This window comes from Rhinoderma darwinii, chromosome 1 (genome assembly GCF_050947455.1).
Source record: "Rhinoderma darwinii isolate aRhiDar2 chromosome 1, aRhiDar2.hap1, whole genome shotgun sequence".
NCBI lineage: Eukaryota > Metazoa > Chordata > Amphibia > Anura > Rhinodermatidae > Rhinoderma > Rhinoderma darwinii.
Genome location: NC_134687.1, coordinates 15,391,792 through 15,417,375, shown reverse-complemented (window position 1 = coordinate 15,417,375; position 25,584 = coordinate 15,391,792). Strand labels below are relative to the sequence as shown.

The 25,584-nt window shown below is 34.7% G+C and overlaps 1 protein-coding gene across 2 annotated transcripts in view; it reads left to right on the top strand.

The window, feature by feature from the left end:
- PTPRA (protein tyrosine phosphatase receptor type A) overlaps positions 1-25,584 on the top strand; it is a 175,028-nt gene that overhangs the window by 99,356 nt on the left and 50,088 nt on the right. For both annotated transcript variants that reach the window (XM_075855851.1, XM_075855841.1), the window contains exon 3: positions 25,236-25,314. In XM_075855851.1, coding sequence (XP_075711966.1) covers positions 25,242-25,314 — 73 coding nt within the window. In that variant the 5' untranslated portion in view covers positions 25,236-25,241. The remainder of the gene's footprint in view (positions 1-25,235; positions 25,315-25,584) is intronic.

Below are 25,584 nucleotides of genomic sequence, written 5' to 3'. Positions count from 1 at the left end.
CTCTATATATAAGAATATAACTACTATAATACTGCCCCTTATGTACAAGAATATAACTACTATAATACTGCCTCCTATATACAAGAATATAACTACTATAATACTGCCCCTATATACAAGAATATAACTACTATAATACTGCCTCCTATATACAAGAATATAACTACTATAATACTGCCCCTATATACAAGAATATAACTACTATAATACTGCCCCTATATACAAGAATATAACTACTTTAATACTGCCCCTATATACAAGAATATAACTACTATAATACTGCCCCTATATTCAAGAATATAAGTACTATAATACTGCCCTCTATACACAAGAATATAACTACTATAATACTGCCCCCTATATACAAGAATATAACTACTATAATACTGCCCTCTATATGCAAGAATATAACTACTATAATACTGCCCTCTATATACAAGAATATAACTACTATAATACTGCCCCTATATACAAGAATATAACTATTATAATACTGCTCCTATATACAAGAATATAACTACTATAATACTGCCCCCTATATACAAGAATATAACGACTTTAATACTGCCCCCTATATACAAGAATATAACTACTATAATACTGCCCCCTATATACAAGAATATAACTACTATAATACTTCCCTCTATATACAAGAATATAACTACTATAATACTGCCCTCTATATACAAGAATATAACTACTATAATACTGCCCCTATATATAAGAATATAACTACTATAATACTGCTCCTATATACAAGAATATAACTACTATAATACTGCCCCTATATACAAGAATATAACTACTATAATACTGCTCCTATATACAAGAATATAACTACTATAATACTGCCTCCTATATACAAGAATACAACTACTATAATACTGCCCCTTTATGTACAAGAATACAACTACTATAATACTGCCCCCTATATACAAGAATATAACTACTTTAATACTGCCCCTATATACAAGAATATAACTACTATAATACTGCCCCTATATTCAAGAATATAACTACTACAATACTGCCCCTATATACAAGAATATAACTACTATAATACTGCCCCCTATATACAAGAATATAACTACTATAATACTGCCCTCTATATACAAGAATATAACTACTATAATACTGCTCCCTATATACAAGAATATAACTACTATAATACCGCCCCCTATATACAAGAATATAACTACTATAATACTGCCTCCTATATACAAGAATATAACTACTATAATACTGCCTCCTATATACAAGACTATAGCTACTATAATACTGCCCCCTATATACAAGAATATAACTACTATAATACCGCCCCCTATATACAAGAATATAACTACTATAATACCGCCCCCTATATACAAGACTATAACTACTATAATACTGCCTCCTATATACAAGAATATAGCTACTATAATACTGCCCCTATATACAGGAATATAACTACTATAATACCGCCCCCTATATACAAGAATATAACTACTATAATACCGCCCCCTATATACAAGACTATAACTACTATAATACTGCCCCTATATACAAGAATATAGCTACTATAATACTGCCCCTATATACAGGAATATAACTACTATAATACTGCCCCTTTATGTACAAGAATACAACTACTATAATACTGCCTCCTATATACAAGAATATAACTACTATAATACTGCCCCCTATATACAAGAATATAACTACTATAATACTGCCTCCTATATACAAGAATATAACTACTATAATACTGCCCCTATATACAAGAATATAGCTACTATAATACTGCCTCCTATATACAAGAATATAACTACTATAATACTGCCCCCTATATACAAGAATATAACTACTATAATACTGCCCCCAATATACAAGAATATAACTACTTTAATACTGCCCCTATATACAAGAATATAACTACTATAATACTGCCCCCTATATACAAGAATATAACTACTATAATACTGCCCTCTATATACAAGAATATAACTACTATAATACTGCTCCCTATATACAAGAATATAACTACTATAATACCGCCCCCTATATACAAGAATATAACTACTATAATACTGCCTCCTATATACAAGAATATAACTACTATAATACTGCTCCCTATATACAAGAATATAACTACTATAATACTGCCCCCTATATACAAGACTAGAACTACTATAATACTGCCCCTATATACAGGAATATAACTACTATAATACTGCCCCTTTATGTACAAGAATACAACTACTATAATACTGCCTCCTATATACAAGAATAGAACTACTATAATACTGCCCCCTATATACAAGAATATAACTACTATAATACTGCCTCCTATATACAAGAATATAACTACTATAATACTGCCCATATATACAAGGATATAACTACTATAATACTGCCCCCTATATACAAGAATATAACTACTATAATACTGCCCCCTATATACAAGACTAGAACTACTATAATACTGCCCATATATACAAGGATATAACTACTATAATACTGCCCCCTATATACAAGAATATAACTACTATAATACTGCCCCTATATACAAGAATATAACTACTATAATACTGCCCCCTATATACAAGAATATAACTACTATAATACTGCCCTCTATATACAAGAATATAACTACTATAATACTGCTCCCTATATACAAGAATATAACTACTATAATACCGCCCCCTATATACAAGAATATAACTACTATAATACTGCCTCCTATATACAAGACTATAGCTACTATAATACTGCTCCCTATATACAAGACTAGAACTACTATAATACCGCCCCCTATATACAAGACTAGAACTACTATAATACTGCCCATATATACAAGGATATAACTACTATAATACTGCCCCCTATATACAAGAATATAACTACTATAATACTGCCTCCTATATACAAGAATATAACTACTATAATACTGCCCCTATATACAAGAATATAACTACTATAATACTGCTCCCTATATACAAGAATATAACTACTATAATACTGCTCCTATATACAAGAATATAACTACTATAATACTGCTCCCTATATACAAGAATATAACTACTATAATACTACCCCTATATACAAGAATATAAATACTATAATACTGCCCCCTACATACAAGAATATAACTACTATAATACTGCTCCTATATACAAGAATATAACTACTATAATACTGCTCCATATGTACAAGAATATAACTACTATAATACCGCCCCCTATATACAAGACTAGAACTACTATAATACTGCTCCCTATATACAAGAATATAACTACTATAATACTGCCCCCTATATACAAGAATATAACTACTATAATACTGCCTCCTATATACAAGAATATAACTACTATAATACTGCCCCTTTATGTACAAGAATACAACTACTATAATAGTGGCCCCTATGGATAATGTCCTATAATGCATAAAAAAAAATAATATGCCTCTTATTTGGATTTGTTTTGTTGTGTGAGAACAATGTATCACATCAGGTTTGTTTAGGCCATTTATGACGCTGATTAACAGAAAAAGTTATTAAAGATTTTATGCCCACTACTGTATAACGTCTCTTCTATAATAGTCCTGTAGAGAGACATATGGCCTCTACTGTACCTCTGTATGTCTTTGATTTTATATGGAGATCTTTAATGACTGATTTCTGTATGAATCCGTCAAAAAAATAAAAAAAAAAGTGTAAAGTCCCATCGACACCATATTTTGGAGGTATAAAGAAGCTCTGCTCTTAGGAGGAATATCTCAATATATCTGGCATCCGACTTAGTCGGTACGTCAGCACACAGAGTGCATCACCGCACCGGCTCCGCGTGCATGAGCCCTAAATCTCTCAAAATGACAAAGTATCTATTGGATTGAGGTAGGGCTGGGCGATTAATCAAATTAATTTGATAAATTCACCCTCAAAGCTTCTGACTATTCCGTTTTTTTAAACAAATCGATTTGCCTAGTTGCGCTGTCGCACCGTGCCGCAGGAGGTAGCTGCGCCTGCCTGGTCCAACCCTTGGCCTCATCCGCTCCCTGTTCTGTCCCCGCTCTGCCTCTACCGTTTCACACGACCGTGAAAAATGGTCCGTGTGTCAGTTGGATTTCTCCGTCCGACCGTGGTACATGTGGTCGGGACTCCTGGCATCATAGTCATATATGCTGCTAGGAGTCCCTGCTTCCCCACGGAACTGCTGGTCCGTACTGTATCATTTTGTTTAGTACAGAACAGCAGTTGCATGGGAGAGCAGGGACTCCTATCATAGTGCCACACTGCTCTGTAGATAGCTAAAGATCCAACTTTTGTAGGTTGGAGAGGACATGGCATGAATGACTTCATCCACCCCAGATGATTTTCTGGTGAAGATGGCCATGACTTCACCTAGATATTTAGTACTGAAGATCCAAGATCCTTGTAGTCATGGCCATCTTCACCTAAATAATCTAGGGTGGATTAAGTTATACATGACGTGTCGTGGATATCTTCCCCTGTAGATATCAACACCACCACCCCCCCCCCCCTATGTATAGTGCCACTGTAGCTCCCTCTAGAAGTGGAATCTGTGGCCAGAGCATTGCAAGATCTCTGGCCGTGGACTCCTGTCTTGGCAAAGCCCTTGATGTCACTTTTCATGTATGGACAGTGACATCAGGGGCTACTCCTGGAGCGAAATCCCCAGGAAAAGGGTTGCCAATGCTCTTAGAGGGAGACACTAATGTCATTGTCCATATATGGACAGAGACGTCAGGAACTCCCTCTAGGAGAGTAATCCCCGGGCAGAGTCAACGCTCTGGCTGGGGATTCCGCTCCCAGAGGGAGCTACAGTGGCGCTATCTACAGGGGATGTGGCACTATCTACATGGGCACTGTGGCACTATCTACATGGGCACTGGCACTATGTGGGCTCTGGCACTGTCTGCTGTGGCACTGTCTGCAAGGGGTCAGGACAAAAAAAATCCAGACAAATTAAATGTGGTGTTTTTTTTTTTTTTTCTTTAACGGCCATGAAAAACGGATGGCCAATGGATACCAGCCTGACTGGAAATTGATGAAAATTTGGAGACACTGATGCAAAACGGCCATGAAAAAACGGATAGTTGTTAATGGCCATTGTTTTTCACTGTCGTATGAATGTAGCATAAATGACCGATTCCAGGAGTCTCGTTCGCCTGTACCGTGGTCGAGCCGGGAAATCTGCAGTGTCTGAGACCGGCTGAGGTGGTGATGGACAGTGAGGGATGTTCGGGCACGAAGTGATTATAGATTCTGTTAATCTGGTTATTTAATAGCAATAAGAAAATCGAGATTAAAATCGCCCGTAGGGTTGAATAAAATCTAGATTTTATTTTTGGGCGAAATCGCCCAGCCCTAGATTGAAGTCTTGACGGAGTTAACTGTGGCATTATGTTTGGGGTGGTTGTCCTGCTAGGAAATCATGCTGCCACATCACAGTTCTCTTGCAGACTGCAGCAGGTTTTCCACCAGGTTTCCCTATATTTTATTGTTCCTTATGAAGTTTTACGATCTAAAAAGCATCAGACAGGTTTGTTAAATAAAGCTTTTATAGTTGAGCATCTCAATCTAATGCAGGTTACATATATTGGTTCCTTTTAAAGGCCCGCGACTCCCATGTAGGCCTTTAAAGGGGTATTTCAATAATAAGAGGTGATGACCTCACTTAATAATGCCATTGCTTCGTAGTCTGGGTACAATCTGGGACCCCCGTTGAGCCACGTAAATTGGGCTGTATTGCAGTTTCCTATATAGCGGGAGGCTTGGAGTGCAGGGTATATGTGCAAAGGTGTTTTCGTCTTGAGGTCTAATACAACAAAGCAGGGTTTGACCGATTCAGAGACTTGTATTTCGGTCTCCACCCTTCAAATGAGCACAGATTAATCTTTATTAAACTCCAAATAAAAATGACTGTAGAGAAACAAGGACCGGAGCACATTTCCAGTAAAGGTCCTTCCGCTCGGTTAACAAAGGAGAATTAATAATTCCAATTAACGGGCCGGTATGTCCTCATTCTGAGCGTCTTGTGTATGAACCTTTATTGAGGTTAGCTTGGCTGGAGTCCCAAGTGTTCACCCTGTACCAAGGACGTTCCAGACAAATATAATTATTGCATTGTTAAAGTGAAATGTTCCTCTAAATTTCCTCTCTAACGTTCTTTTGACCAAGGCCATCCGTGAAGATGGCCATGTCCTCACCTTGGTCTATAGTATTGGAGATCTATCTTGCTGTGGCAAAGGATGACGTGTCATGGATGAATTCATCCACCGTATATGATTTTCAGGTCAAGATGGCCATGACTTCACCTGGATCTATGGTACTGAAGATCCATCTTGTTGCAGAGGACGTGTCATGGATAAATTCATCCACTGTAGATGATTTTCAGGTCAAGATGGCCATGACTTCTCCTGGATCTACGGTACTGAAGATCCATCTTGTTATAGGGGACATGTCATGGTTGAATTCATCCACCGTATATGATTTTCAGGTGAAGATGGCCATGACTTCTCCTGGATCTATAGTATTGGAAGATCCGTCTTGCTGTGGCTTTGACATGACGTGTCGTGGATGACTTAATCCACCCTAGATGATTCGGGTGAAGATTGCCATGACTCCAAGGATCTTGGATCTTCAGTACTATATATCTAGGTGAAGTCATGGCCATCTTCACCTAAAAATCATCTAGGGTGGATGAAGTCATTCATACCTTGTCCTCTCCAACCTACAAAAGTTGGATCTTTAGTACTATATATCTAGGTGTTGGCTCGGAGAGGACATGTCATGGATGACCTCAACCACCGTAGATACTATTTTTTAGGTGAAATGTAACATTTTGGCTCGACTTAAACGGCATTCCTTCATTGAGGTTTGTCGAAATTGAAGGCAAGCTGCGAGGTTCCTCTAATTTAGATAAAATGCTCTTCCCATCATATGTTCATAACTAATAGTAATGAAGATCCATCTTTCTGTGGCTTAGAATTGACCAGTTGTAGATGATTTTGACCCATCCGGGTGTTTTTCAGGTAATGTCTTGCTTTGGCATGCTTGGGCTCTATTCACATTGCACTTGTTTTCCTTTCGGTCGCCGTTCAGATGTTCTTAACTGCAGAAATGGCACAGTCTGCGGTGGTGTTTTTGTCGTCAAAAGCCCCATAACCCCGGTGGAAACTGGATCGGTCATGCCAGTCATGGCTCCGTGAGCAGAGCCTTAGACAACATAAGGTTTGATACATTGTATCATTGGTTTTCTGGAAGATCCATCGTTCGAGAGCGGACGTCGTTTCCTCTACACTTTGTGGCCAGCGTTGCCCTTCAATTGGGCACTGGTGGGTGCGAGAACACCGATCGGGGCAAACGTAAAATGTCAACATTTAGGGCCAACATTTAAATCTGTCTCATAGACGACCATTCCTGATTTCTACCCATGTCCAGATGTTGTCTTGTCTATAAAACGTACATAATCTCTGGTCTTAATCTCTAGCGTCTCCTTATCTTGGGGTGTTTTGATTGTTTTGGTTTTCTCCCGGTCTTTGTCTCCGGATAAATGGTCATTACTCTCCTAATCCTCTTGTTGGGGCAGATGATGGGAGCAGTAACTGCACGGATTTTGTGATATTAAACTAGTCACAATGAAAGTACATAGAAGCGCACCCCCCTCCGCCCCTCTTTCGGAGGGCTTGTTCTTAATTAAACATGTTTTTAATTTCTATAAATCCCCGTTGTGCGTTTCTTTGTAGCCTTCTTTAGGGGATTAGGAATGATCGTTACAGCAGAGCTAAAACCAAAATAGAAAATTTAAATATTTGAAGTCCTAATATGTTCCAGACGCTTACATTTTCTATGTTTTTTTTTTTGTTTTTCTATTTTATTTTTTAATGTAAAAAAGGTATGTGTACACACTTTTTTTATTTTTTTTATATTTTTTTTTATATTTTTTATATTCTTTTTTAAAAAAAAGTTCAATATTCTTTTTATGCAAAAAAAAATCAAAATAAAATTCCCAAACGTGCGTATGAACTACACTAAACAGGGCTTTACACTGGGCGGTTATCGGGCAGACAAGCGTTCATAGAAGTCCGGAAATAGTTTTTGTTTTTTTCTGCTGTGAATTTTGTTGTTTTTTTTTATTTTATTATAAACCGGTCATGCAATTATGATATGGAAATGCCGTGGATTTTCCGCGGGCAAATTTGCGTGGAAAATCCGCAAGTAATACGCATCGTGTGCATGTAAAAAAACTGCATAAAATCCACACTCAATTGTGCGTTTTTTTTAATGCGTTTTTAAGTGCGTTTTATACATTTTGACGCGGAAACAGGTGCGGATTATCCGCTGCGGTTTTTTGTGCATTTTTTAAATAGACTTGTCAGATACAATTCTGAGCCGGAAACGTAAGCTAAATTGACATTCTGCGGACTTTAAAACGTGCATCGCTGGTCAATTAATGTACAGAAAAAATTCTGCAAGGTGTAGATGAGATTACTTGAGGTCTCATTTACTTTACTGGTACTGCAATACACTGCAGATTTGCCGCAAAAAAATCTGTGCGTAAAATCCGCACGTAATACGCATCATGTGCATGTGCCCTAGAGGATACTTGTGCGGCAGAAAAAAAAATGGTGTATATAAATCAACCGCTTCTGTATAAAGACTGTATTACAATGCTGCGTACGACACGCTCTATAAAGCTGCTGCGTTGTATGAATATATATTTTTTTTAATCTAGCCTCTCTAGCGCCACTCTTCTCCATAGGCTGTTTCTGGTATTACAGCTCAGCCACAATAATTTGAATAAGGCAGAAATGCAATACCAGACTCGGCCAATGGACAAGAGTGGCGCTGTTTCTGGGGTAGGACACACCGTTTTAAACATCCTCTTTAATTGCACTCTTATCACGTGTTTGTGTTCTGTCCTACAATTCTAGGTATTTCCTGTAAAAGTTCATTTTCTCCATCACAGATGTCAATGAAGGGCAGAGCTGAAGCTGCTTCCAATGATTACTCTATAGTAGTTGCGGACGACACCAGCAGATATGTTTATAGGGTGTAATAAATGTGAACAGGGCGTGGATCAGCAGCTTGTCCGCTAACAGGGATCACAATCTGTAATGGGAATCAGTGTGACGTAACGCTGCAACTGTTACCAGAGCCAGCAAACCGTGCCAAGCGGAAGTCTGCGTTACATTGTGTTCCCAAAGACAGCGCTGCTCGCACCACGTGGGGTGAGACTAGACTCGCACGTGACGTTTTGATTCAGATTTTTAATCAAAGCCAGAAGTGGACAAAATAAAGAGTAGATGTATTTCCGGGTTGTCCGGTCTCCGCAAACCAAATGAACGTGATTTTTAAAAAATTTTTTTTTTTGCATTAAAAGTAACACAATTTTCCAATTAATTACACACGATTTTTAAGATCTCTGCTTGTTGTGTTAAAGTAAAAACCTTTTATTTATTCCAGTGGATAAAATTCTGTCCATAGCCATGTGATGGACACACAGGTGCACAACTTCTTACAGTATAAGGTTGGATTCGCACAAGCGTGTGCGTTTTGCACACGCAAAAAACGCGCCGTTTTGCGTGCGCAAAAAGCACTTAACAGCTCCGTGTGTCATCAGCGTATGATGCGCGGCTGCGTGCTTTTCGCGCAGCCGCCATCATTATGACACTCCGTTTGGATGTTTGTAAACCGAAAAGCACGTGGTGCTTTTCTGTTTTCATTCATCCTTTTGACAGCTGTTGCGCGAATCATGCTGTTCGCACGGAAGTGCTTCCGTGTGACATGCGTGGTTTTCACGCACCCATTGACTTCACGTGATGCGCGAAAAACGCCCAAAGAACGGACATGTCGTGACTTTTTTTCAGCGGACTCACACTGAGTAAAAATCACGCACATGCCTGCGCGGCCCCATAGACTAATATAGATCCGTGCGGCGCGCGTGAAAATCATGCGCGTTGCACGGACGTATATCATGTTCGTCTGAATAAGCCCTAAGTATCGGAGCTCTGTCTTCTAACGAGCCATGAGGAATCAATACACAAAGTATATATAACTACTATAATATTGTGCCCTATATACAAGAATATAACTACTATAATACTACCCCCTATATACAAGAATATAACTACTGTAATACTGCCCCCTATGTACAAGAATATAACTACTATAATACTGCCCTCTATATACAAGAATATAACTACTATAATACTGCCCTCTATATACAAGAATATAACTACTATAATACTGCCTCCTATATACAAGAATATAACTACTATAATACTGCCCCTATATACAAGAATATAACTACTATAATACTGCTCCTATATACAAGAATATAACTACTATAATACTGCCCCCTATATACAAGAATATAACTACTATAATACTGCCTCCTATATACAAGAATATAACTACTATAATACTGCCCCTATATACAAGAATATAACTACTATAATACTGCTCCTATATACAAGAATATAACTACTATAATACTGCTCCTATATACAAGAATATAACCACTATAATACCCCCCCCTATATACAAGAATATAACTACTATAATACTACCCCTATATACAAGAATATAACTACTATAATACTGCTCCTATATACAGGAATATAACTACTAGAATACTGCCCCCTATATACAGGAATATAACTACTATAATACTGCTCCTATATACAGGAATATAACTACTATAATACTGCCCCCTATATACAGGAATATAACTACTATAATACAGCTCCTATATACAAGAATATAACTACTATAATACTCCTATATACAAGAATATAACCACTATAATACTGCTACTATATACAAGAATATAACTGCTATAATACTGCCTCCTATATACAAGAATATAACTATTATAATACTGCCCCCTATATACAAGAATATAACTACTATAATACTGCCCCTATATACAAGAATATAACTACTATAATACTGCCTCCTATACACAAGAATATAACTACTGTAATACTGCCCCTATATACAAGAATATAACTACTATAATACTCCCCTATATCCAAGAATATAACTACTATAATACTGCCCCCTATGTACAAGAATATAACTACTATAATACTGCCTCTATATACAAGAATATAACTACTATAATACTGCCCACTATATACAAGAATATAACTACTATAATACTGCCCCTATATACAAGAATATAACTACTATAATACTGCCCACTATATACAAGAATATAACCACTATAATACTGCCCCTATATACAAGAATATAACTACTATAATACTGCTCCTATATACAAGAATATAACTACTATAATACTGCCCCTATATACAAGAATATAACTACTATAATACTGCCTCCTATATACAAGAATATAACTACTATAATACTGCTCCTATATACAAGAATATAACTACTATAATACTGCCTCCTATATACAAGAATATAACTACTATAATACTGCCCCTATATACAAGAATATAACTACTATAATACTGCCTCCTATATACAAGAATACAACTACTATAATACTGCCTCCTATATACAAGAATATAACTACTATAATACTGCCTCCTATATACAAGAATATAACTACTGTAATACTGCTCCTATATACAAGAATATAACTACTATAATACTCCTATATACAAGAATATAACCACTATAATACTGCTACTATATACAAGAATATAACTGCTATAATACTGCCTCCTATATACAAGAATATAACTATTATAATACTGCCCCCTATATACAAGAATATAACTACTATAATACTGCCCCTATATACAAGAATATAACTACTATAATACTGCCTCCTATATACAAGAATATAACTACTGTAATACTGCCTCTATATACAAGAATATAACTACTGTAATACTGCCCCCTATGTACAAGAATATAACTACTATAATACTGCCCTCTATATACAAGAATATAACTACTATAATACTGCCCTCTATATACAAGAATATAACTACTATAATACTGCCTCCTATATACAAGAATATAACTACTATAATACTGCCCCTATATACAAGAATATAACTACTATAATACTGCTCCTATATACAAGAATATAACTACTATAATACTACCCCCTATATACAAGAATATAACTACTATAATACTGCCTCCTATATACAAGAATATAACTACTATAATACTGCCCCTATATACAAGAATATAACTACTATAATACTGCTCCTATATACAAGAATATAACTACTATAATACTGCTCCTATATACAAGAATATAACCACTATAATACCCCCCCCCCCTATATACAAGAATATAACTACTATAATACTACCCCTATATACAAGAATATAACTACTATAATACTGCTCCTATATACAGGAATATAACTACTAGAATACTGCCCCCTATATACAGGAATATAACTACTATAATACTGCTCCTATATACAGGAATATAACTACTATAATACTGTCCCCTATATACAAGAATATAACTACTATAATACTGCCCCCTATATACAGGAATATAACTACTATAATACAGCTCCTATATACAAGAATATAACTACTATAATACTACCCCTATATACAAGAATACAACTACTATAATACTGCTCCTATATACAAGAATATAACTATTATAATACTAGTCCTATATACAAGAATATAACTACTATAATACTGCTCCTATATACAAAAATATAACTACTATAATACTGCTCCTATATACAAGAATATAACTACTATAATACTGCTCCTATATACAAGAATATAACTACTATAATACTACCCCTATATACAAGAATATAACTACTATAATACTGCTCCTATATACAAGAATATAACTACTATAATTCTGCCCCTATATATCTTCCTATATATACTTGTATCACTGTCTGTGTTGTGTATTTTGATATATGATTTTACAGTGCAGCAGCTTCAGTGTAACATTTTCTATTCGTACTTTAAGAAAACAGTCACCGATCGTGACAAACCATAATAAAATAAATAATGTAACCTCCGCGCTCTGTCGCCTTTTTTGCGGTGATTCTGGTTGTGCGTTGCTTTACGGGTCGTTGGTCGCGTCTTTTCCGCTGTGCCGCCCGTTATATTCACATTCAGGCCACGACTACAGATAATGCGCCTTCTGCTCCATGAAAATATTTTATTGTTTTCTTTCTTTATTTCTTTTACACTTGAGCAAAGATGGAAACGAAAAAAAGTGGAAGAACGGCGGAGCCTGAAATATTTAATTAAGAAAAATAATCCGGTTTACTGGAGCGGAGCGTTGCCATGGTAACTGGGACTCGTGTTTGGATGGCGCTGCCCTTCGCTGCAGATCTCGGCTTCCCTCTCCATACATGGCAATTACCGGCGTGCGCTGCCTCCCCCCTCCTGGGCACGGCCGCGGCGACGAAGGTTCATTCATAAGGAAATGCATTAAAAACGGCATCGATTCATTGAGACGTTGCGACACCCACCGGTTTTCTGCAGGGAGGGAACGGTTTATAATTGACGATGCTTATTTTTCTTCTATTTTATACATATGAAGAGCTGACGACTTCCATTGAATAGAGATGAGTCTTAAAGGAACAGTAACCCTCCACATTTTTTTACAGCGGGGACATCATTTTTGTTTAGCCCCTTTTGTGCCGGCCCAGGAGATTCTAAGACCTCCCGCGCACGGCAGTAGCCAAGTGCTTGGTCCGGTCGTGTGCATGGGCTCATAGAAATGAATGGGTCCGCAATTAATCTGCATTTTTGCGGATGAAATGCGGACGCAAAAACACGTTCGTGTGTATCAGGCCTAAAAATGTGTCTCCTTTTACCTTTCATGTTGTTGTTGTTGTTTTAGGCTTTTGTATATCCTGAATAACGCTAACCTTGCCCTGGTCCTAGTGACATCAACCTTTAGTTGTAGGCCACACCCCCAGCTTTGCAGATCCTTGCTTGCTGCCAGTGAATAGAACCAGTCTAGTTTACGTCCTCAGGCTGAAAACCTGCACAGATCTGGACTGCAAGCTGTTTAACCTCCCATCTCCCAAAAGTATGTAAAGGATGTCCAAGATTGAAACAGTGCCACACCTGTCCACAGGTTGTGTGTGGTATTACATCTTTGCACCATTCACTTGAATGGAGCAGAGCTGCAGTACCAGACACAGGCTGTGGACAGGTGTGGCGCTGTTTTAGAATGGAATCGGACCTGTTTTTCTAATCCTTTACATCCCCATTATTCCTCAGGTTTATCGGTTTCTGGGAAAGCTGTGTGACAAACAATACCATAATGATGCTCGTACAGCTCCAGCCGCAATTGTCACCCATCTTTACCAGACTCCTGAATACCACACATGTCCGGTCTAGCAGTCGTGTAGGGATGAGCAGTGTATCCCTTATAACTGGGCATGTTTGCCATGCAGAAGTCTAGGAAAGTTGGGTGTTTTCCTTAGTTGGGAGTTATAATTGTCACCCTGGCCTCCCAAAAACAGATTTAAAGGGGCAATGGAACCAAATGTCTAATAATCATTTAAAAAGGATGTCTTTCCTTGTTAGATCTTTCTGGTGAAGGAGGTGACCCAGCAAACAAGTGGTTTAAAGGGATTTATGGTACTGGGACGTGACCGCTGGATGTCTCTAATGTCTGGGGATTCCCTCAGTAAATGCACATTTTCCAGCAGTCACATAATGTATAGTTGTCGGTGCTCCTCCATATGCTTTGATGTGGCAACTCCTTTATGCAACCATAAATGTATGACTTTTCTACCCAAACACCGTACTCTGAATAAAAACATTAGGACTCCCGTGCCTGAGAAGATAAAATATGATAAGTAGTGGAAGCCGCAGCAGCCATTATTATACACTGTATATAATCTATATGTCATACTGCAGAGGTTTCCAGAGCTACTTCTCACCAACAGAGCACTGCCATCTAGTGTCTGATCAGGAGAAGTGCTGACATGGAATATGTGCCCAGAATAGGAATACCAATGTATAAGATATTATTTGTTATGAAAGCTGAACTTTCTTTTAGCTTAAAATAAATGAATTACTTTCCATATGCTGTGAATCTGAGTGCAAGCCATTGGAAGTGCTGATTTATCTTCCAAGGGATTCATTGGATGGTAATTCTGCTATATGTAGCAAAATACCTCCTATCTCGTACATAGGGGCAGTATTATAGTAGTTATATTCTTGTATATAGGAGCAGTATTATAGTAGTTATATTCTTGTATATAGGGGCAGTATTATAGTAGTTATATTCTTGTATATAGAGGGCAGTATTATAGTAGTTATATTCTTGTATATAGGAGCAGTATTATAGTAGTTATATTCTTGTACATAGGGGGCAGTATTATAGTAGTTATATTCTTGTATATAGGGGGTAGTATTATAGTAGTTATATTCTTGTATATAGGAGCAGTATTATAGTAGTTATATTCTTGTATATAGGAGCAGTATTATAGTAGTTATATTCTTGTATATAGGAGCAGTATTATAGTAGTTATATTCTTGTATATAGGGGCAGTATTATAGTAGTTATATTCTTGTATATAGGGGCAGTATTATAGTAATTATATTCTTGTATATGGGGGCAGTATTATAGTAGTTATAGTCTTGTATATAGGGGGCAGTATTATAGTAGTTATATTCTTGTATATAGGGGTAGAATTATAGTAGTTATATTCTTGTATATAGGAGCAGTATTATAGTAGTTATATTCTTGTATATAGGAGGCAGTATTATAGTAGTTATATTCTTGTATATAGGAGCAGTATTATAGTAGTTATATTCTTGTATATAGGGAGCAGTATTATAGTAGTTATATTCTTGTATATAGGGAGCAGTATTATAGTAGTTATATTCTTGTATATAGGGAGCAGTATTATAGTAGTTATATTCTTGTATATAGTGGGCAGTATTATAGTAGTTATATTCTTGTATATAGGGGCAGCATTATAGTAGTTATATTCTTGTATATTGGGGCAGTATTATAGTAGTTATATTCTTGTATATAAGAGCAGTATTATAGTAGTTATATTCTTGTATATAGGGACAGTATTATAGTAGTTATATTCTTGTATATAGGGGCAGTATTATAGTAGTTATATTCTTGTATTTAGGGGCAGAATTATAGTAGATATATTCTTGTATATAGGGGCAGTATTATAGTAGTTATATTCTTGTATATAGGGGCAGTATTATAGTAGTTATATTCTTGTATATAGGGGCAGTATTATAGTAGTTATATTCTTGTATATAGGGGGCAGTATTATAGTAGTTATATTCTTGTATATTGGGGCAGTATTATAGTAGTTATATTCTTGTATATAGGGGCAGTAGTATAGTAGTTATATTCTTGTATATAGGAGGCAGTATTATAGTAGTTATATTCTTGTATATAGGGCCAGTATTATAGTAGTTATATTCTTGTATATAGGGGGCAGTATTATAGTAGTTATATTCTTGTATATAGGGGCAGTATTATAGTGGTTGTATTCTTGTATATAGGAGCAGTATTATAGTAGTTATATTCTTGTATATAGGAGGCAGTATTATAGTAGTTATATTCTTGTATATAGGAGCAGTATTATAGTAGTTATATTCTTGTATATAGGGGAAGTATTCTAGTAGTTATATTCTTGTATATAGGGGCAGTATTATAGTAGTTATATTCTTGTATATAGGATCAGTATTATAGTAGTTATATTCTTGTATATAGGAGCAGTGTTATAGTAGTTATGTTCTTGTATATAGGCGGCAGTATTATAGTAGTTATATTCTTGTATATAGGGGGCAGTATTATAGTAGTTATATTCTTGTATATTGGGGCAGTATTATAGTAGTTATATTCTTGTATTTAGGGGCAGAATTATAGTAGTTATATTCTTGTATATAGGATCAGTATTATAGTATATGGGGGCAGTATTATAGTAGTTATATTCTTGTATATAGTGGGCAGTAGTATAGTAGTTATATTCTTGTATATAGGAGGCAGTATTATAGTAGTTATATTCTTGTATATAGGGCCAGTATTATAGTAGATATATTCTTGTATATAGGGGCAGTATTATAGTAGTTATATTCTTGTATATAGGGGCAGTATTATAGTAGTTATATTCTTGTATATAGGGGACAGTATTATAGTAGTTATATTCTTGTATATTGGGGCAGTATTATAGTAGATATATTCTTGTATATAGGGGCAGTATTATAGTAGTTATAGTCTTGTATATAAGAGCAGTATTATAGTAGTTATATTCTTGTATATAAGAGCAGTATTATAGTAGTTATATTCTTGTATATAGGGACAGTATTATAGTAGTTATATTCTTGTATATAGGGGCAGTATTATAGTAGTTATATTCTTGTATTTAGGGGCAGAATTATAGTAGTTATATTCTTGTATATAGAGTCAGTATTATAGTAGTTATATTCTTGTATATAGGGGGCAGTATTATAGTAGTTATATTCTTGTATATAGGGGGCAGTATTATAGTAGTTATATTCTTGTATATAGGGGAAGTATTCTAGTAGTTATATTCTTGTATATAGGGGCAGTATTATAGTAGTTATATTCTTGTATATAGGATCAGTATTATAGTAGTTATATTCTTGTATATAGGAGCAGTGTTATAGTAGTTATGTTCTTGTATATAGGCGGCAGTATTATAGTAGTTATATTCTTGTATATAGGGGGCAGTATTATAGTAGTTATATTCTTGTATATTGGGGCAGTATTATAGTAGTTATATTCTTGTATTTAGGGGCAGAATTATAGTAGTTATATTCTTGTATATAGGATCAGTATTATAGTATATGGGGGCAGTATTATAGTAGTTATATTCTTGTATATAGTGGGCAGTAGTATAGTAGTTATATTCTTGTATATAGGAGGCAGTATTATAGTAGTTATATTCTTGTATATAGGGCCAGTATTATAGTAGTTATATTCTTGTATATAGGGGGCAGTATTATAGTAGTTATATTCTTGTATATTGGGGCAGTATTATAGTAGATATATTCTTGTATATAGGGGCAGTATTATAGTAGTTATATTCTTGTATATAGGGGCAGTATTATAGTAGTTATATTCTTGTATATAGGGGGCAGTATTATAGTAGTTATATTCTTGTATATTGGGGCAGTATTATAGTAGATATATTCTTGTATATAGGGGCAGTATTATAGTAGTTATAGTCTTGTATATAAGAGCAGTATTATAGTAGTTATATTCTTGTATATAAGAGCAGTATTATAGTAGTTATATTCTTGTATATAGGGACAGTATTATAGTAGTTATATTCTTGTATATAGGGGCAGTATTATAGTAGTTATATTCTTGTATTTAGGGGCAGAATTATAGTAGTTATATTCTTGTATATAGAGTCAGTATTATAGTAGTTATATTCTTGTATATAGGGGGCAGTATTATAGTAGTTATATTCTTGTATATAGGGGGCAGTATTATAGTAGTTATATTCTTGTATATAGGGAGCAGTATTCTAGTAGTCATATTCTTGTATTTAGCGGCAGAATTATAGTAGTTATATTGTTGTATATAGGGGGCGGTATTATAGTAGTTATATTCTTGTATATAGGAGGCAGTATTATAGTAGTTATATTCTTGTACATAGGGGGCAGTATTCTAGTAGTTATATTCTTGTATATAGGGGGCAGTGTTCTAGTAGTTATATTCTTGTACATAGGGGATAGTATTATAGTAGTTATATTCTTGTATATAGGATCAGTATTATAGTAGTTATATTCTTGTATATAGGGGGCAGTATTATAGTAGTTATATTCTTGTATATAGGGAGTAGTATTATAGTAGTTATATTCTTGTATTTAGGAGCAGTATTATAGTATATATATTCTTGTATATAGGGGGCAGTATTATAGTAGTTATATTCTTGTACATAGGAGGCAGTATTATAGTAGTTATATTCTTGTATATAGGGTCAGTATTATAGTAGTTATAGTCTTGTATATAGGGGGCAGTATTATAGTAGTTATATTCTTGTATATAGGGGGCAGTATTATAGTAGTTATATTCTTGTATATAGGAGCAGTATTATAGTAGTTATATTCTTGTATATAGGGGGCAGTATTATAGTAGTTATATTCTTGTATATAGGAGCAGTGTTATAGTAGTTATATTCTTGTATATAGGAGCAGTGTTATAGTAGTTATATTCTTGTATATAGGAGGCAGTATTATAGTAGTTATATACAAGAATATAACTACTATAATTCTGCCCCTAAATACAAGAATATAACTACTATAATACTGTCCCTATATACAAGAATATAACTACTATAATACTGCTCTTATATACAAGAATATAACTACTATAATACTGCCCCAATATACAAGAATATAAGAGCAGTATTATAGTAGTTATATTCTTGTATATAGGGACAGTATTATAGTAGTTATATTCTTGTATTTAGGGGCAGAATTATAGTAGTTATATTCTTGTATATAGAGGCAGTATTATAGTAGTTATATTCTTGTATATAGGAGGCAGTATTATAGTAGTTATATTCTTGTATATAGGGCCAGTATTATAGTAGTTATATTCTTGTATATAGGGGGCAGTATTATAGTAGTTATATTCTTGTATATTGGGGCAGTATTATAGTAGATATATTCTTGTATATAGGGGCAGTATTATAGTAGTTATATTCTTGTATATAGGGGCAGTATTATAGTAGTTATATTCTTGTATATAGGGGGCAGTATTATAGTAGTTATATTCTTGTATATTGGGGCAGTATTATAGTAGATATATTCTTGTATATAGGGGCAGTATTATAGTAGTTATATTCTTGTATATAGGGGGCAGTAGTATAGTAGTTATATTCTTGTACATAGGGGCAGTATTATAGTAGTTATATTCTTGTATATAGGGACAGTATTATAGTAGTTATATTCTTGTATATAGGGGCAGTATTATAGTAGTTATATTCTTGTATATAAGAGCAGTATTATAGTAGTTATATTCTTGTATATAGGGGGCAGTATTATAGTAGTTATATTCTTGTATATAGGGAGCAGTATTATAGTAGTCATATTCTTGTATTTAGCGGCAGAATTATAGTAGTTATATTCTTGTATATAGGGGGCGGTATTATAGTAGTTATATTCTTGTATATAGGAGGCAGCGTTATAGTAGTTATATTCTTGTACATAGGGGATAGTATTATAGTAGTTATATTCTTGTATATAGGATCAGTATTATAGTAGTTATATTCTTGTATATAGGGGGCAGTATTATAGTAGTTATATTCTTGTATATAGGGAGCAGTATTATAGTAGTTATATTCTTGTATATAGGGGGTAGTATTATAGTAGTTATATTCTTGTATATAGGGGGCAGTATTATAGTAGTTATATTCTTGTATATAGGGGGGCAGTATTATAGTAATTATATTCTTGTATATAGGGGCAGTATTATAGTAGTTATATTCTTGTATATAGGAGCAGTATTATAGTAGTTATATTCTTGTATATAGGGGGCAGTATTATAGCAGTTATATTCTTGTATATAGGGGCAGTATTATAGTAGTTATATTCTTGTATATAGGGAGCAGTATTATAGTAGTCATATTCTTGTATTTAGCGGCAGAATTATAGTAGTTATATTCTTGTATATAGGGGGCGGTATTATAGTAGTTATATTCTTGTATATAGGAGGCAGTGTTATAGTAGTTATATTCTTGTACATAGGGGATAGTATTATAGTAGTTATATTCTTGTATATAGGATCAGTATTATAGTAGTTATATTCTTGTATATAGGGGGCAGTATTATAGTAGTTATATTCTTGTATATAGGGAGCAGTATTATAGTAGTTATATTCTTGTATATAGGGGGTAGTATTATAGTAGTTATATTCTTGTATATAGGGGGCAGTATTATAGTAGTTATATTCTTGTATATAGGGGGGCAGTATTATAGTAATTATATTCTTGTATATAGGGGCAGTATTATAGTAGTTATATTCTTGTATATAGGAGCAGTATTATAGTAGTTATATTCTTGTATATAGGGGGCAGTATTATAGCAGTTATATTCTTGTATTTAGCGGCAGAATTATAGTAGTTATATTGTTGTATATAGGGGCAGTATTATAGTAGTTATATTCTTGTATATAGGAGCAGTATTATAGTAGTTATATTCTTGTATATAGGGGGCAGTATTATAGCAGTTATATTCTTGTATATAGGGGCAGTATTATAGTAGTTATATTCTTGTATATAGGGAGCAGTATTATAGTAGTCATATTCTTGTATATAGGGGGCAGTATTATAGTAGTTATATTCTTGTATATAGGGAGCAGTATTATAGTAGTTATATTCTTGTATATAGGGGGTAGTATTATAGTAGTTATATTCTTGTATATAGGGGGCAGTATTATAGTAGTTATATTCTTGTATATAGGGGGGCAGTATTATAGTAATTATATTCTTGTATATAGGGGCAGTATTATAGTAGTTATATTCTTGTATATAGGGGGCAGTATTATAGCAGTTATATTCTTGTATATAGGGGCAGTATTATAGTAGTTATATTCTTGTACATAGGGGGCAGTATTATAGTAGTTATATTCTTGTATATAGGGAGCAGTATTCTAGTAGTCATATTCTTGTATTTAGCGGCAGAATTATAGTAGTTATATTGTTGTATATAGGGGCAGTATTATAGTAGTTATATTCTTGTATAAAGGAGGCAGTATTATAGTAGTTATATTCTTGTATATAGAAGCAGTATTATAGTAGTTATATTCTTGTATATAGGAGTAGTATTATAGTAGTTATATTCTTGTATATAGGAGCAGTATTATAGTAGTTATATTCTTGTATATAGGAGCAGTATTATAGTAGTTATATTCTTGTATTTAGGAGCAGTATTATAGTATATATATTCTTGTATATAGGGAGCAGTATTATAGTAGTTATATTCTTGTATATAGGACAGTATTATAGTAGTTATATTCTTGTATATAGGGAGCAGTATTATAGTAGTTATATTCTTGTATATAGGGGGTAGTATTATGGTAGTTATATTCTTATATATAGGGGGTAGTATTATAGTAGTTCTATTCTTGTATATAGGGAGCAGTATTATAGTACAGGGTGGGCCATTTATATGGATACACCTAATTAAAATGGGAATGGTTGGTGATATTAACTTCCTGTTTGTGGCACATTAGTATATGGGAGGGGGGAAACTTTTCAAGCTGGGTGTTGACCATGGTGGCCATTTTGAAGTAGGCCATTTTGTATCCAACTTTAATTTTTTCAATGGGAATAGGGTCATGTGACACATCAATCTTATCGAGAATTTCACAAGAAAAACAATGGTATGCTCGGTTTTAACGTTACTTTATTCTTTCATGAGTTATTTACAAGTTTCTGACCACTTATAAAATGTGTTCAAAGTGCTGCCCATTGTTTTGGATTGTCAATGCAACCCTCTTCTCCCACTCTTCACACACTGATAGCAACACCGCAGAAGAAATGCCTCCCTATCTGACCCCCTTAGACTTTTATCTTTGGGGTCATCTGAAGGCAATTGTCTATGCTGTGAAGATACGAGATGTGCAGCAACTGAAACTACGGATACTGGAAGCCTGTGCTACCATTTCTTCTGCGGTGTTGCTATCAGTGTGTGAAGAGTGGGAGAAGAGGGTTGCATTGACAATCCAACACAATGGGCAGCACTTTGAACACATTTTATAAGTGGTCAGAAACTTGTAAATAACTCATGAAAGAATAAAGTAACGTTAAAACCAAGCACACCATTGTTTTTCTTGTGAAATTCGCGATAAGTTTGATGTGTCACATGACCCTCTTCCCATTGAAAAAACTAAAGTTGGATACAAAATGGCCGACTTCAAAATGGCCGCCATGGTCAACACCCAGCTTGAAAAGTTTCCCCCCTCCCATATACTAATGTGCCACAAACAGGAAGTTAATATCACCAACCCTTCCCATTTTATTTAGGTGTATCCATATAAATGGCCCACACTGTAGTTATATTCTTGTATATAGGGGCAGTATTATAGTAGTTATATTCTTGTATATAGGGGCAGTATTATAGTAGTTATATTCTTGTATATAGGGGGTAGTATTATAGTAGTTATATTCTTGTATATAGGGGGTAGTATTATAGTAGTTATATTCTTGTATATAGGGAGCAGTATTATAGTAGTTATATTCTTGTATATAGTGTCAGTATTATAGTAGTTATATTCTTGTATATAGGGGGCAGTATTATAGTAGTTATATTCTTGTATATAGGGCCAGTATTATAGTAGTTATATTCTTGTATATAGGGGGTAGTATTATAGTAGTTATATTCCTGTATATAGGGGGCAGTATTATAGTAGTTATATTCTTGTATATAGGAGCAGTATTATAGTAGTTATATTCTTGTATATAGGAGGCAGTATTATAGTAGTTATATTCTTGTATATAGGGGGCAGTATTATAGTAGTTATATTCTTGTATATAGGGGGCAGTATTATAGTAGTTATATTCTTGTATATAGGGGGCAGTATTATAGTAGTTATATTCCTGTATATAGGAGCAGTATTACAGTAGTTATATTCTTGTATATAGGGGGCAGTATTATAGTAGTTATATTCTTGTATATATGGGGCAGTATTATAGTAGTTATATTCTTGTATATAGGGGGCAGTAGTATAGTAGTTATATTCTTGTATATAGAGGGCAGTATTATAGTAGTTATATTCTTGTATATAGGAGTAGTATTATAGTAGTTATATTCTTGTATATAGGGGGCAGTATTATAGTAGTTATATTCTTGCATATAGGGGCAGTATTATAGTAGTTATATTCTTGTATATAGGGGCAGTATTATAGTAGTTATATTCTTGCATATAGGGGCAGTATTATAGTCGTTATATTCTTGTATATAGGGGCAGTATTATAGTAGTTATATTCTTGTATATAGGGGCAGTATTATAGTAGCTATATTCTTGTATATAGGAGAAGTATTATAGTAGTTATATTCTTGTATATAGTGGGCAGTATTATAGTAGTTATATTCTTGTATATAGGAGCAGTATTATAGTAGTTATATTCTTGTATATAGGGGGCAGTATTATAGTAGTTATATTCTTGTATATAGGAGGCAGTATTATAGTAGTTATATTCTTGTATATAGGAGCAGTATTATAGTAGTTATATTCTTGTATATAGCAGCAGTATTATAGTAGTTATATTCTTGTATATAGCAGCAGTATTATAGTAGTTATATTCTTGTATATAGGGAGCAGTATTATAGTAGTTATATTCTTGTATATAGGAGCAGTATTATAGTAGTTATATTCTTGTATATAGGAGCAGTATTATAGTAGTTATATTCTTGTATATAGGAGGCAGTATTATAGTAGTTATATTCTTGTATATAGGAGCAGTATTATAGTAGTTATATTCTTCTATATAGGAGCAGTATTATAGTAGTTATATTCTTGTATATAGCAGCAGTATTATAGTAGTTATATTCTTGTATATAGGGAGCAGTATTATAGTAGTTATATTCTTGTATATAGGGAGCAGTATTATAGTAGTTAAATTCTGGGTACTGGGTTATGTGTCTTATCATGAAGCATTATGGGATGGAAGCTCATGGTATAAAGATTTATCTACCATATAAATTTTGTTGGCTTTTTTACAATACATGATTCTTTTCTGTTGTGTGATTTAGTTCTGGTTTTGTGGTTGTTTTACTTCCCTCTTTACGCTGTGATGGGAGTTTTGTTATTCTATCTTCTCTCCCGTGTTGTCAGACCTTCACCTTCCTTTAACCGTCTCCTGGTGGGTGTAGGTTGCTTGTTTTTCTATAGTTTTGCCGGGTGTCTGTTATTATGTGGTTGTTGTCTATCGTTGTTTTACCGCACTTTATTTCCGCACACCCACGTATAAAGTATATATGTGCGTTTAGGTATTTTGCCTTTATCTCCGTGCCCACTCTCCGGTGGCGGCCCCAGCAGTGCCCACTCTCCGGTGGCGGCCCCAGCAGTGCCCACTCTCCGGTGGCGGCCCCAGCAGTGCCCACATTCAGAAAATTTAACATGATTTTAAAGGGGAAATTCCCTTTAATCGTACTATGGACATATCTGCGATTCGACCGATTGAAACTATTTATAAGCTTTTTTTCTAATTAATCTTTGTATCTCCCGGAGTCGTCCATAAACTTCCCCCATTATATTTGCCCCTTCTTTATTTTTCAGATCATCATGGATTCCTGGCATGGTCTCCTCCTGCTGGCGTGCTCCTTGTCACGTCTGGTTGCTGAGAACATTACCCTAGGTGAGTACTGCTGTAATTTTATTACTGACTTAGTCCATATTTGGGCCAGCAGAGTAATGGTGGTTTATCGATGGCCGATCACTGCCTGGCAAGAAGCGCCGATCCACGGTAATGACTTATCGATCAGCACTCGTTTTCTTCATTTTCATGGAGCAATAATCGTAGCTAAATCAGGATGAGCGATTATTACGATCCTTCGTTCCCATACAGTTTGCCTTTTGTCGTCGCTTGCCCTTTGTACACGGGGGTGGGGGGGGGGGCACTGCCAAC